This window comes from Alnus glutinosa, chromosome 3 (genome assembly GCF_958979055.1).
Source record: "Alnus glutinosa chromosome 3, dhAlnGlut1.1, whole genome shotgun sequence".
Classification (NCBI taxonomy): Eukaryota; Viridiplantae; Streptophyta; class Magnoliopsida; order Fagales; family Betulaceae; genus Alnus; species Alnus glutinosa.
Window position 1 is genome coordinate 30,283,705 of NC_084888.1, and position 13,190 is coordinate 30,296,894.

Below are 13,190 nucleotides of genomic sequence, written 5' to 3' on the forward strand. Positions count from 1 at the left end.
TTTTTTTTTTTTTAAAAAAAAAAGAAAGAAAAAAAGAAAAAGAAAAAACATGTAAACCATGAAACAAAGAAAGCCATCTTTAAACATTGGGGTTGCCAGAGTTTTTCTTTCAAACGAGGGATAATAAAATCAACGATTAGATTTTCAGAATTCATTTTGAACTAAAGAGCTACCCTACTCTTCTCGCATTCCTTCAATCGCGAAACTGCATGACTAGCCCAAAACGATAATCCACTCACTTGAGGCGGTCAATACATCTTTTTATGCTAATCATTGGCTCACTTTCTTGCTATTTGCTAACGTAAAGTCCTATGATTTAAAAAATAATTTGAAAATAAAATTTTTAAAAATACAGTTAAACATTTAATAAAATTATAATTTAACTTTTTAAATTATGTATTTTTCAAAATGCATCATATCCCTTTTTTAAAAACGCAAGATTTCAAAAATTTTATATGGTAATTTTTTAAAAACTCAATCTAAACCATAAATAAGCCATTAAAGCTACTTTCGCTCATTGTACCCAGTCTAACCGGAGGGCAGCGAAGCAGGCAAACCCCGTTCCGAACTCCCAAATATGAAAATGAAAATGAAAAACAGGTAGTTAGGGTTTTCAAAGTCCCCGCCAAAATATCTCACTTCCATGGCTCCAGTCAGCGACGAGAAGCCAGAGACGACGACCCCTATAGCTCCAAAGCCCTCCGCAACCCCCGGCTCTGTAGTCTCTGGCATTGGCTCTCCTCAACCTCCTCCTCCTCCTACGGACTCTTCATCGAGCGCCAAGGACCACATTCTCTCCGTCGCCTCCAAGATCGCCTCCCAGCCTCTCCAAAACTCCGACCCCGACGTCTGGGCCGTCCTCACCGCCATCTCCGCCAATGCCCGCAAACGCCACCAGGTCTAAACCCTATTCCGTTCTCTTTCGATTCTTCTTTTCCGTGAATTTGTCAAATTGTACCCAAAAAAAAAAAAGACTTTGTGCCGTAAACGCAGAGCATCAATATGCTTTTGACTGCGGACGAGCATTGCATCGGGCGGTTGGTAGGAGATACGCGTTTCCAGATTGAGTCCAATGCGGTCAGCGCAAATCATTGCAAGATATATAGGAGGAGGCTCAGTGCCGATGATTCTTCGGAGCACACGGTCTTCCTGAAAGACACGAGGTTCGTGCATTGTTCTTCTAAGGCTTTTATCCTTTTTCTCTTCTACTATATTTCTAAGTGTACGGAGTCTTTTGCAGCACAAATGGGACATATCTCAATTGGGAGAAGTTGAGGAAGAGTAGTGCCGAAGCCAGACTCCGTCACGGTGATATTATATCGTTTGCTGCTCCTCCTCAGCATGGTAATATCCAACCGTTTGAACCCCCAAAGGGTTTCTTCACTGATGAAGTCTAAACTATTTTACTTGATTAATTATCGAGTAATAGATACTTATATGCCTTTGATTGCATTTCCTATAGTTATTTCTGTATTTTAATTGTGGATGAGAAGCATTTTATACAGAAGAGGTTAAAAGAAAACCACAAATGGGCGCAATAGGAGAAAGAGAGATGCCTTTTATTTTATTCCCTGCTTGTGTTCTGTCACCCTTTTTTTTCTTTTTTAATTTCTTCTCTCTTTCTTTCTTTTTCTTTTATTCATATTACCTTGAAAAATTATGAAATTTGTCCCTCTTTTATTTTTACTTTTTATAAGTAATTGACTCAAGGGAAGGGGAACGGAAGATTTGAATTAGTGACTTCCATTTTACGAGGCATGATTCCCAACTGATTGAGCTACCATTGGGGTTATTATATCATAATCATTAACTTTTGCTATTGTAATGTGTGGAGAAGGATCCTCTCCATTTCAAATGAAATTGAATGGAGCCGGTTCCTTATTCAAGAGAGGCAAAACTGTCCAAAAAAAATAAAATGACAATTTTGCCCCTCTTAAAATAATGAACTGGCTTCAAATAAAATGGAGAGGATCCTATTCCGTAATGTGTAGTCTCTTATTCTGTAGGTTGCTTAAATAAATAATTTTGAGGAATTGTTACATCTCTTGACTTATATGCATATGGTTTACAAGCCATCATGTTTGAAAACTAGAGTCCTATTGACCTTTTTCGTCTCTGTCACTTGATTACAGAAATTTCATTTGCGTTTGTATATCGAGAAGTTCTTGTGTCCACACTCATGGCAGATGGTGCAGTTTCAAAAAGAAAAGCAGGTATATTCTGGACAAGTATGATTTATGGTATCCATGGTCTTTTGTTGTATATTTGCTCCGAAGCATCCTTGTAATGAATGGTGATTTTGGATATAAACTTGAATGTTTCATAGATGTGGTGATTTTTTTTATGATATTGTTGGCATAGAAATAATTGAAGCAAAACCTAGTTTTCATGATTGTTGAATTATGCTGCCCATTAAGTGCAATCATTCTCTGTTCGACATTCGCAACCAATAATGTATGAGTTTCAAAAGCATTTGAATGCATTAGAAAATCAATCCTAGATCAAATGGAAATTGGAATGCCATATAGATAGATCAAATGCTATTGGCAAAGGTAGACTTCTACATAATGAGATCCATGTGTGGAAAGTTGTCATTTGAAATTTATGGCTCCGAAAGAATGGCATTTGAAAGGCCAAGGTGGGGATTAGAAACTCCAAAAATGTATAAATGACATGCTTCCAAAAGCGATTACTTGATAAGTGAAACTGATCATTTTTAGGGCTGATGAGTAGCCTTTAATAAATAAATAATTGATAATTGAAAATTATCAGTTGCATTTCTATGGTAAGTACTTCATTAATATCGGCATATCAATATGTCTAATTTCCAGTATCAGTATTGGTAGATTGAATGGTCAGATATAACTGTGGTTGTGGTGGAATAGTTTTAATGTTGATGCTGTTAAATGCTCATTTGTTTATTGAAATAAAATATTATTTTAGAAGAAGCAGCTCTTACATATGCTGTTTGCATTTTACTTTGAGTTGATGGCTTGAAATTTGGACATTTTGGAGATGTTGATATAATGATACTGATGGGCTTTGTTTGTTTGGTTCTTTTTGTTTTGGTGCAGAGGAGTTTGTTACCGACAACAAGAGACTAAAAGGTATTGGCATTGGTGCTCCTGAGGGACCTATCTCTCTTGATGATTTTCGAAGCCTTCAACGGTCAAACATGGTATCTCTATTTGGGTTACTCTAATGAGCAATTATTATAAATTTCATCATGAATACAGCTAGAATGTCTTTATTTCATAATTTATATATGTGAAGTATTCAATTTTGCAGGAACTGAGAAAGCAATTGGAAAATCAGGTCCTTACAATTGATGCATTGCGTGATGAGAATCGCGCATCAGTTCAGCGTCATGAAAATGTAAGTGATGCTGGTGAATTTTGACTCTCTGTCTCTCTCATGTGTGTGCTGGGGTGTGTTGAGTTGCAATGAGTGACTGAGTGCATATATTGTGCTTATATGGATTTCTTCCACCAAAAAGGTTGTGTATTCATTTGAAGCACAAGTTATATGAGATGATTTTTAATAATTCATCATTTAGTAATCAAAATCAATTTTCTTCATTTCTTTTCTGATAAGAGTATATGACAACAATATCTTTGCGATCTTCATCCTAATGGAAACTATAGCAATTTTTGAGCTTTTTCATTACATGTATTTCTTTTTAGCAATTCGACTAGAAAATTGCTTATGGGAACCCCTGTCCTCAATAATAATTCATTTCATTCTGTAGGAAATGAAAGAACTCAAAGAATCAGTTTCAAAGTCATACCTTGATCAACTAAATGGGTTGCACCATACATTGGAGGTCAAACAGAGAGAGCTGGAGTCGATCAATAGAATATCTGCAGAACAAAAACATGCTATGGAAGACCTTAACCGAAGACTTAGTGATTCTTTACAGTCATGTACAGAAGCTAATGCAATAATGAAGAGGTAAGAAACAATTTCATGGTAATTTGCTATTATAAGCTTTGCCCTCAAATAGCAACCTTCAATCACAAAAATATTATGATGCCATGTAACATCACAAAGGTACTTTCCCTAGCTGAAGTAGTTAAACCAAGTAGAAGCCAAGTCCAAAGACACCAAGCTAACCAACTCGTTGGCCACTCTCCTTGCCAAAGACCTAAAAACGGAGTTATTAAGTCTTTATTTTTCAACACCCTTTACCTTTGGACAACTGTTTCTTTTCCTCCTTTGGTGATTAGCTATTATGATTTTCTTGTTCTTTTTGCTCCTATTAGCTATGTGGTTTCTCTTTTATACTTCATGTGTATTTGAGGGCGCCGCTTTTAATAAAATTTCAATTACTAATAAAAAAAAAAATTCCCTGCAAATCTCTCTCTCTCTCCCCGACCTATAAAGGACGATAAGCCTGAGATCTAGCTCCAATCACTGGAAGATGGCATTGACTAGATGTTCAAATGGAATATGTAGTCCTTTTTATTTGTTTTTTCAATGTGCTTTTTTCCCCTGGGGCCAATTACTTAAGAAAAATAAAGGTGCTTTTTTGAGCAATAAGAGCTATCCTTTATGTGATGCACTAGAATAGGAGGCAGCAACTCAAATTGAGAAACGATTTATGGTATCACTTACTAGGATGATTGATTGACTTCACTGGCTAATATTGATTTGTGTGTTGAGGTACTTGTTAATAGAGTTACTTGAGCATGTCTTGACTCTTTGGAGAATGGTGTTTGACTATGTAGTTCTCTTTAGTTGAAAGCAAAAACTTTAGGAAATCGACAAGAAAAAATATATTAATAGCCCGATTACTTGCTTGTAGTCAGAAGGCATCTATAGCTGAACTCAAGGCACAATTATTTGAAGAGCGAGATCAGAGGAGAGAAGAACGAGAAAAGGCTGCAGCAGATTTAAAAGCAGCAGTGCAGAGAGCACAGTTAGAGGCACAAGAGGAATTAAAACGATTGTCTGATGCATCCTCAAGACGAGAAAGGGAGTTTCAAGAAGTGATTAATAAGCTTCAGGTCTGAAAGCTTTTTTTATACTAATTTAAGAAGGGATTTTTCTATATGTATTGTTTGTTTTAAATGAACAGCTGAATTACATATCCATGTTTATATTCTCAGGAATCAGAGAGAGAAAGGTGTTTGCTAGTGGATACTTTGAGGTCCAAACTGGTATTGTTAGAGATACCTTTGTTTATACCAATTTTTCTACTTTATTTGAATCTTCAGAGGTTGCCTCTTGCTTGCCTTTTCTGCTGCAGGAAGACACTAGGCAAAAGTTGGTTATCTCTGACAATAAAGTCCGTCAGCTGGAAACCCAAATTTGTGAAGAACAGCTAGCCTCTGCAAATGGAAGAAAGGTAATCATGTGTCTTTTGCTTAATTAGGTATTATATTTAATGTGTATTGCACTATCTTGTTTTGGGTTTAATTGACCTAAAAGAGATGCTGAAGCTAATGCTTGTTATGTTTATTCGGTTGTTGAAGCAGAGAGCGGAAGAACTTGATCATGAAATGAAAAGATTGAGGAAAGAGCTTGAGATTGAGAAGGTAGAAATGGAAGTCTCTTTTGCCTATTAAAATATTGTATTGGTTACATGAATCCTTGTTAGCCACATTGTTTATATAGTCTTCTTCTTACCTCTCCTTTAGAATCATCTTTGATTTTGTCCTGCCATTTCCAAAAGTCCTTGCGTGTGAGTTGTCCATGTTTTGTAGGTTATGTCATAAACTAATATGATGTGTTTATATTAATGACATTGGGTTTTGTTGACTGGAAAACATTGAGGGAAGTATTTTAGCAGAGATGACATGAATGAAGTGTTTCAATCTCGTTATGAGCAATAATATGGCACATCTGTCTACAGATGCTGATTTTCCTGCTAGGCTGTTGCAGTTTATATTCATATTTTAAATTGATTCTGGTGAGATGCTTAAATACTAGTTTGAAGGATTTAGCATTGTGTTAATTCTTCGAATGTGATTTTGGTAGAGGCTGAGCCTAGTTTCTTTTTAGGCACCTTAGTGAATATATTCTAATTTTAAGCTGAGGTTTATCTTACTGTTGGTAGCAGTCAGCTCGAGAAGAAGCATGGGCTAAGGTTTCTGCCCTTGAACTTGAGATAAATGCCACAATTCGGGATCTTGATTTTGAGAGACAAAGGCTAAGAGGTGCCAGAGAAAGAATTATGCTTCGGTAAGAGATCTGAAACTGTAGAGAGACGCTGACTATTAGCTATTGGAATATGCCTTTTGTTCTATGTATGTCACACATGCTTTGACAACTTTTGTTTGCTGAAAATTTACTGATAATACGGAGTTTTATTTTTCTAAAAGTCATTGGTAATGGGAGTGCTCGCGCCTCAATTTTTAATTTCCATCCACTGATCTTTTAAATATCTTGCTTTGTTGTTTCCTTGATTTCCTATTTTCATTTGCCTCTCCTCCTTCCTGCAACACCATTGCTGATTACGGAAGAGCTTTTGTGGATTTTTATTACCTGATTCTGCTGGACACTGCCGAAGTGGTAACCCTTTTTTTTTTAACAATTAGAACAAAGGCCAGTATTTCTCAGCACCTTTTAGGTTAGAACATTAGTGGGTGTTCTTTTGTGTTCGTAGAGAAACCAAGAGATGTCTCATATGGGGCATGTGGTTTAAATTTCAATGGGATTTGCTTTTGGCAACTGTGGACTATTATAAACATCTCAAGATGAAATAATGATTTGAAAATTGCAGTGGAGAATTTTGAAGTTAATTATCAATTCTGGCCACAAATGTAATCTGTGACATATTTGAAATCTTGATAGCACTATGTGCATTTACTTTGTGGCCATAAATCCATGTGGAAATTATTCTTTATCACTATGGTGTCCGCCCCGTGTTTGGCTCACTCCTGTGGCAGTAATTTTGCTGGTCCCTGAAGCTTTTTGTGGTATTGTTTGAGATATGAATATGAAAGCTGGGCACCTATTGTTGGTAATCCCTTAGATGGAAATACAGAATGTTGCTTATTTTTTCTAAAGTAAGGCGGTGGCATTGAGAGAGACATGGAGGAAGCTGGTAATTCCAAATATTTTTGTATTGATCCAGGTGATTTAATCAGGAGGTAACGTATTCATGATTTTGCGTAAGAATTGATCACTTCCACTCAGATCATTTCTGGCTCAATAGTTTCTGCTAATCCACCTAAATTTCTGAACCCATGCTTTCTGGGCATTATTCCAAATGATATCCTTGTGTACTTGCCACTTAAGTTAGAAATGAAACAGTTAAAAAAGGAAAACCACCTTATTAATTATAATTATGGCCTTTATACCATATGATATCCAAGGAGTTAGGCAACCAACATTTTCATTTTCAGTTAGCAAAAAATAATACCGATGATAGATGATGTATTCATGGGCTTAATGTTTGCTTCTTAATCAAGCATAAGAAAGATTCTAACATCAAAGAAGCACTTTGGATTTGTCACGTGCTAGAACGCACTTCTTGCTTTTTGTGGTGCCTGTGGAGGGAACGAAATGATAGAAATTTCGAGGATCAAGAAAGGACATTAGAGGAGCTCAAAACCTTCTTTTATTCTCTTTTTATTTGGACAGCTGCGTACTTAGCTCCTTTAGTGATTAGCTTTAATGATTTCCTTATTCTTTCTTTTTTTTCTTCTAATTAAGCTTTTCTCTTGTATACTTCATGTGTACTTGGGTTGCGCTTTTAATGATAATTCACATACTTACCAAAAAAAAAAAGTACTCTGGTGGCATCCATTGTGAACAATGTTCTATTTTATTTTAGGCTTATAGTTGTACTTGAATTTTTTTGGAAAAATGTTCATGAAACTCTCTCTCAGGTGTGAAGTTTCTCTAATATAGGGTAAGAATGAAATTTCTTGTTTACAATCTTTGTTGGTCTTACATTGCGTTTCCCTTTTGTAATTACTTTGTGCATATTTTCTGTGGATAGAGACCTTCTAAATGTTCTGCTGACTTTGTTATTTTCTTTTTCCAATCTTAAACCATATTCTGCTTACATCACGAGTATGATCTGCTACTGCCAGATTTTCGTTTGGTGAAATAGACAGACACCAATGGATAGATAGATAGACTTAATTACAATTGCAGGAATCCATCTTTTTGTAATCGGGCCTTTATATATTTTTCGTTGAGTGTTGAAGGTTCTCTGAATTTTGCCTCTTTCAATTTGCTTGAATTTGCAGCAACTCAAGTTGTGGTCGTTTTTTGATTCTTTTTGGACATATGGTTGTCATACAGGGAAACACAGCTACGAGCATTTTATTCCACAACTGAGGAGATTTCGGTACTGTTTGCTAAACAGCAGGAACAACTGAAGGCAATGCAGAAGACTTTGGAAGATCAGGAGAATTATGAGAACACGTCACTTGATATCGACCTCAATGTACCAATTGGGGTCATAAAGGGAACCTTAGGTAGAGAAAAAGAAGAAACAGGGTTCTGTAGTAAAATCACTGCTAAGGCAGGCCCAGCTGCTTCAGCACAGGGGTTTGACAGAAATCAAGTTGAAACTTCTAGTGATGAAGACAGCATTACTGAGAAGCATGACTGTGGTTTTAGAAGCCAAGAATGTCAAAATACCCAAGAGGCTGAATTTACAAGTTCAGACCATTGTGTCAAGGCTGGCTTTGGTTCTGACATTGATGGTGTTGGCACAGCACCTGTTTTTGAGGGAGATGCCGTTGGCACTGAGCGAGTTCTTGAAACTGAAAGCCCTGCACTTGATGGTGAACGCAATATTGATTTGAACAAGTGCAGCACTTTAGCTGGGGATACAATGCAGCTTGACGATGAAGCCCATGTGCAAGAAACTGATGAGCAAACACTTTGTCAGGGAGCTATGCATCACTCTCAATCAAATAATCCCCTTGAAAATTTGAAGTCTATGGAAGATACGGAAGCTGAAGGCACAATAAGAACGGCAGACCTTTTAGCTTCCGAAGTTGCAGGTAGCTGGGCTTGTAGCACAGCTCCTTCCGTCCACGGAGAGAATGAATCCCCTAGAAGTAGGGACAATGACGGGGAAGCTGCTGCAGCTCAACATGATTCCAATGTTCAGGTGGCTGAGAGTCAAAGTGCCTCCTCTTCTGAGGGTATTGCCAAAAGGAATGTATCTCCAAGAAGTAGAGGCAATGATGAGGAAGGTGCTGCTGCTCTACACGATTCCAGTGTTCAGGTAGCTGAGAGTCAAATTACCCCCTCTTCTGAGGCTGCTGCCAAAAGACGTAATCAGGAATGTCAAGCACTAAGTGAAATGATTGGAATTGTTGCTCCCGACTTAAAGGATCAGTTTGGTGGTGCAATGGATGATGATTGTGATCGAGGGAGAGAAAGGCGGGGTTCTACTTCCAACTCAGATACTGAGAGTTGCACCGACAATGGTGATGATGATGATGCAGTTGAGGATAGTGATCAAGCTGATGAGGATCAGAAACCGGATGATCCAATGGATGAGGATGACGAAGCTACCCAAGACGATTCTCTTGGATAGGTCTATAGAGAGGTGCACAAAGTTTCTTTCTTTTTTCTGGTCTGGATGGGTGGACAAGGCTGTAAATACTGAAGACCTATATCATAGTTTCCTTTTTTCTTTTTCTTTTTATTCAGAAATTTGACCTAATGTATCCAAGGCCCTGATTATAGTGTACATGCTGTGTATGGCTTTTTTCTAGCTTTCCTTCTCTGAGTTTAGTTCTTTCAGCTCAAAAATCCACACTCCTGAAATGGGTACACTTTTAGGTTTTTAAGCAGGACCAGAAGGACGCTTCATAATTTCTCCCAGTCGCATTTTACTTTAATTTTTGTTTTCTAGTTTATGATTTTGAAGGATTTCTCTTTGCTCAGTCAACAGAGGCTATTGCTTCTCTAAGCAGCATTTGGAGGGAGTGATTTCATCTTGTCTCTTACCCATATTTGTTGCGCAAATTGTGTCGATGATGCAATGCAAGTCTCTCTGTTCCTGGAGAGTGACTTTGGCTAATAAAGGTCTTGAAAAAAATAGTAAAAAATAAGAATAATAATAATGAAAAAAAAAAAAAAAAAAATAAGGAAAGAAAGGTGTAGTATATTCGGCCAATATATTGTACAACAATATATTTTGCTAACAAGCATCTAGAATGATAGAATATTGAAAGAAAAAATGCAAATTACTTCACAATCACTATTCACTAATCACCAGAAAACATTTAAAGAAGCAGTTTTAATTGTATTATAGTCAGCAAATATGAGTTTCAGGTTCATTTGGCAGAGATCACTTGGAGCTACAGCACTGGAATCGAGTATCCTGCCTAGTGGTATTAAGTTTTAGGGTTAAACGCTTATTATTCATGTGGTTTAAACCCTTTATTTTACTCGTTTCGATTTTAATTTGTATCGTAAATAGTATCTCACTTATAGCTAAAAATAGATATGATACTTTCGTTTATTAAATTGACGAAAGTTCACGTCAACCCGATAAAAAATTGACATGTGGCCGTATGCCATACTAACAATTTTAAAACTATTTAAAAATTGAAAAAAAAAAATAAAAGAAAAAATAAAAGAAACTAAAAACTAAAAAAAATAATAATAATAATTAAAGAAAGAAAAAAGAATGGCCACCCCCAAATGGCCAAATAGGGCCGGTTGAAACCACCCTGAACCACCCTAAAAAGCAAAATGGGGGTCAGGGGCGGAACCAGAATTTTTGATGAGGGGGGACGAATTTTTTTTTTTATTGGGAAGACGGACTTGCATAAATACAAAAGTATATAGATATTTAAAATCTTCATAGATTTGTGTTTGTGCATATTGTTATTAAATAAAAGCATTGTAGTCTTATATTTAATCTCATGGCATCACAAACATATAGTGGTATAAATAACTAGCAAAATAGCTTATCTAAAAAATAAAAATAAAATCTAGCAAAAGAGCTTAGAAAAAAAAAACTAGCAAAAAAAACTAAACATAATCTATAAGGTCTAATAGAAACGATACTTATAATCGTTGATTTTTTCTCCAAACAATCCTTTAAAGCCCCAAATAACAATGCTATGAGTCGAGCCAAACAATGGTGAAATCATAAATAATTAAGAGTGCGTTTGGGATTGCGATTTCGTAGACAATAAGTAGAACGTAGATCGTTTGGAAACTGCGTTTTTAAAAATTGCGATTTGAAAACGCAGAAAATCTGCTTTTTCAAATCGCAGATAAGATGATGCTTTTTTTAAAGCGCAAAATTTTAAAGGTAAATTCGCGATTTTAAAGGCTAAACTGCGATTTTGCCAAACGCTTAACTGCGTTTTTAAAAATCACTTTTTTCAAATCACACATTTTAAAATCGATATTTTAAATCGCACTTTTTAAAATCTCAAACCCAAACGGACCCTAAACCATTTAACTTGTGTTGCCAAAACAAATATTGTGAACCCAAATGACTGCAAAATAATCACTCAAAAAATTGATTATTGGTTAGAAGTCACTTAGAATAACCACTAAAAAAACCAAACCATTTAACTTTTTTTTTTTTTCGCATCTTCAAAGTCTTAAACCAAATTGAGTTTCTAGTTAGAAGCCGACTAGAATATGGAAGGAAATTAAATGAATGGGGTATTTTAGATTTTGTGTTAAAAGATGGGGCAAAACTAAAAAATGAGTTAAAAGGGGACACATATTATTTTGGGGGGACAAAAGTATAATTTTGGGAGGAAAAAATTATTTTTTTGGTATATTTAAGGTTATTTTTAAAAAATTTGGGGGGGCATTCGTCCCCCCCACCCAACACGTGGGTCCACCCCTGATGGGGGTGGCTTGAGCCAACCCCTCTTTTTTTTTTTCTTTTTTTTCTTTTTTTTTTTTTTCTTTATTAAGGTTTTCAATTATTTTTTTAAAATAATAATTATTTTTTTTAATTTTTTTTATATATTTAATTTTTAATGAGTTTTTAAATTTTTAATATGAGATATGGCAACGTGTCAGTTTCTTATTGGGTTAAAGTGGATTTCTGTCAATTTTTTGGATGGATGTGTCATTTCCACTTTTAGCCATAAGTAAGCTACCATTTACGATACGAATAGAAATTGAGGATAAAAATAAAGTCATTAAACCACATGTACTAAAAATGTGTTTAACCCTAAGTTTTAAATACAGTTTTTTTTTTTTTTTTTTTTTTTCAAAATTTATACAAATTATGCTCTATAACAATTATTATAGTAGTTATGCTAGTATGTAAAGTTGTACATTTAAAAAACAATTGAGGCATAATTCGGAGAAATATGCTACAATTTTAAAACATAAAATCATATTGATAAAGTGTACAATATAATTTCAATTATTATTTACTAGTTCATAGTCATCCTCCACATAGCATATTCATATCTATAACTCTCTTATGGTGAGGTTTGTGTGTCCTGTGAGACTTCAGGTACAACACCGATGCATCGATGAGGACCATGAGGTACAATAGCCAACCACTGTTAGTTGTCCGATTGGGTTTGATCTCGGGTGATCCACACAACTAGCGATTCTGCAGTTTTAAGACAAAATAATGTTGATGAAGTGTACAATATAATTTTAATTATTATTCCATTGTTCATAAAATCATTCTCTACATGGCATATTCATACCCATAACACTTTTATGGTGAGGTTTGCGTGTCCCGTAGGACTTCAGGTACAACAATGGTGCCCTGATGAGGTACAATAGCCAGCTACTGCTAGTTGTCTGACCGAGTTCAACCTCAAGTGATCCACACAACTAGCGATGCTGCAGGACGTGAACACCATCCATTCATGGCTACTCCAGTCACTTTAGACCTCGGATCTAGAGTAGAGAATATTAAAAATAACGTGGGTCATAGGTTAAGTCCATATACTAGTGTGCATATATCCCAAACTCTTCACTCCTTTTTTCCAATGGTGGTATGCCACACAACATTATAATTTCCAACCATGAAAACACAATTTATATCATGGATAATACAATGAATATCAATACATTTTATGACATTCCACATCACTTGGGTATGAGAATGTAAATATATATATATATATATATATATATATATATATATTCGCACCCTTCTTGACACAACGTGTTTTAAAGCTAAGATGATCATGAACCTATTAAAACTCCATAGTTAAGCGTGCTTATGCAAGAGTAGTATCGGTATGGGTGACCTCTTGGGAAGTCTGGTT

General features: G+C 35.7%; 1 protein-coding gene across 2 annotated transcripts; it reads left to right on the forward strand.

Annotated features, from left to right (window-relative positions):
• The first annotated feature begins 536 nt into the window (after window positions 1–536).
• On the forward strand, window positions 537–9,886 carry LOC133864487 (uncharacterized). 2 transcript variants are annotated; one of them, XM_062300835.1, is made up of 13 exons: window positions 537–898; window positions 994–1,163; window positions 1,241–1,344; window positions 2,133–2,213; window positions 3,075–3,178; window positions 3,289–3,375; window positions 3,749–3,951; window positions 4,805–5,006; window positions 5,109–5,159; window positions 5,249–5,347; window positions 5,478–5,537; window positions 6,059–6,183; window positions 8,257–9,886. In XM_062300835.1, the coding sequence occupies exons 1-13, from the start codon at window positions 644–646 to the stop codon at window positions 9,506–9,508; spliced, it is 2,793 nt and encodes a 930-aa protein (XP_062156819.1). In that variant the 5' UTR covers window positions 537–643; the 3' UTR covers window positions 9,509–9,886. The 2 variants fall into 2 exon arrangements, with proteins under 2 accessions (XP_062156819.1, XP_062156820.1); XM_062300836.1 differs by having other exon boundaries at window positions 6,062–6,183.
• Window positions 9,887–13,190: the final 3,304 nt, after the last annotated feature.